The following is a 460-nucleotide window of genomic DNA, read 5'->3' on the forward strand; positions in this document are numbered from 1 at the left end:
AGCCAGGAACTTTAAGAGGAAGAGGAAGGAGCCACTCTGGAATGGGTGGAATGGGAAAAATCACCGGAATCAGCCTGGAATTCCCACCAGGAAAGCGTCAAATCAATTATTGCTCATTCCATGATCCCAAAGTGTCCTTAAATAAATATTTTAGAGGACAATCCCACATTTCCCAAGTCCTGAGCACCACCAAGCCTGGCTGTATCCATGAATAATCCATCGGGAATTCCCCACCTGAGCCCACAACTGCAATTCCCATGTTTTAAAAACCATTCTTGCACAACATTCCCATTTTTTTGGGAGCCATTCCCAGCCAGGGAATGCTGGAATTCCCACTTTACCTCCTGCAGGGCCGTGGCTTTGTGTCCCGTGACCAGCCTGCACATGATGATGTGTTCCAACAAAATCACTTGGAATGAGGACAGGATGGGGCTGCAGTCCAGCACTGGGAAAGGAGCAG

The 460-nt window shown here is 48.3% G+C and overlaps 1 protein-coding gene across 1 annotated transcript in view; it reads right to left on the reverse strand.

Annotated features, from left to right (window-relative positions):
• Positions 1–460, reverse strand: part of MAU2 (MAU2 sister chromatid cohesion factor) — a 16,387-nt gene that overhangs the window by 8,807 nt on the left and 7,120 nt on the right. The window contains exon 11 of the mRNA XM_017727502.1: positions 342–445. Within this exon, the coding sequence (XP_017582991.1) occupies positions 342–445 (104 nt within the window). The remainder of the gene's footprint in view (positions 1–341; positions 446–460) is intronic.

Source organism: Corvus brachyrhynchos, unplaced genomic scaffold (assembly GCF_000691975.1).
Source record: "Corvus brachyrhynchos isolate BGI_N302 unplaced genomic scaffold, ASM69197v1 scaffold212, whole genome shotgun sequence".
NCBI classification, from domain to species: Eukaryota; Metazoa; Chordata; class Aves; order Passeriformes; family Corvidae; genus Corvus; species Corvus brachyrhynchos.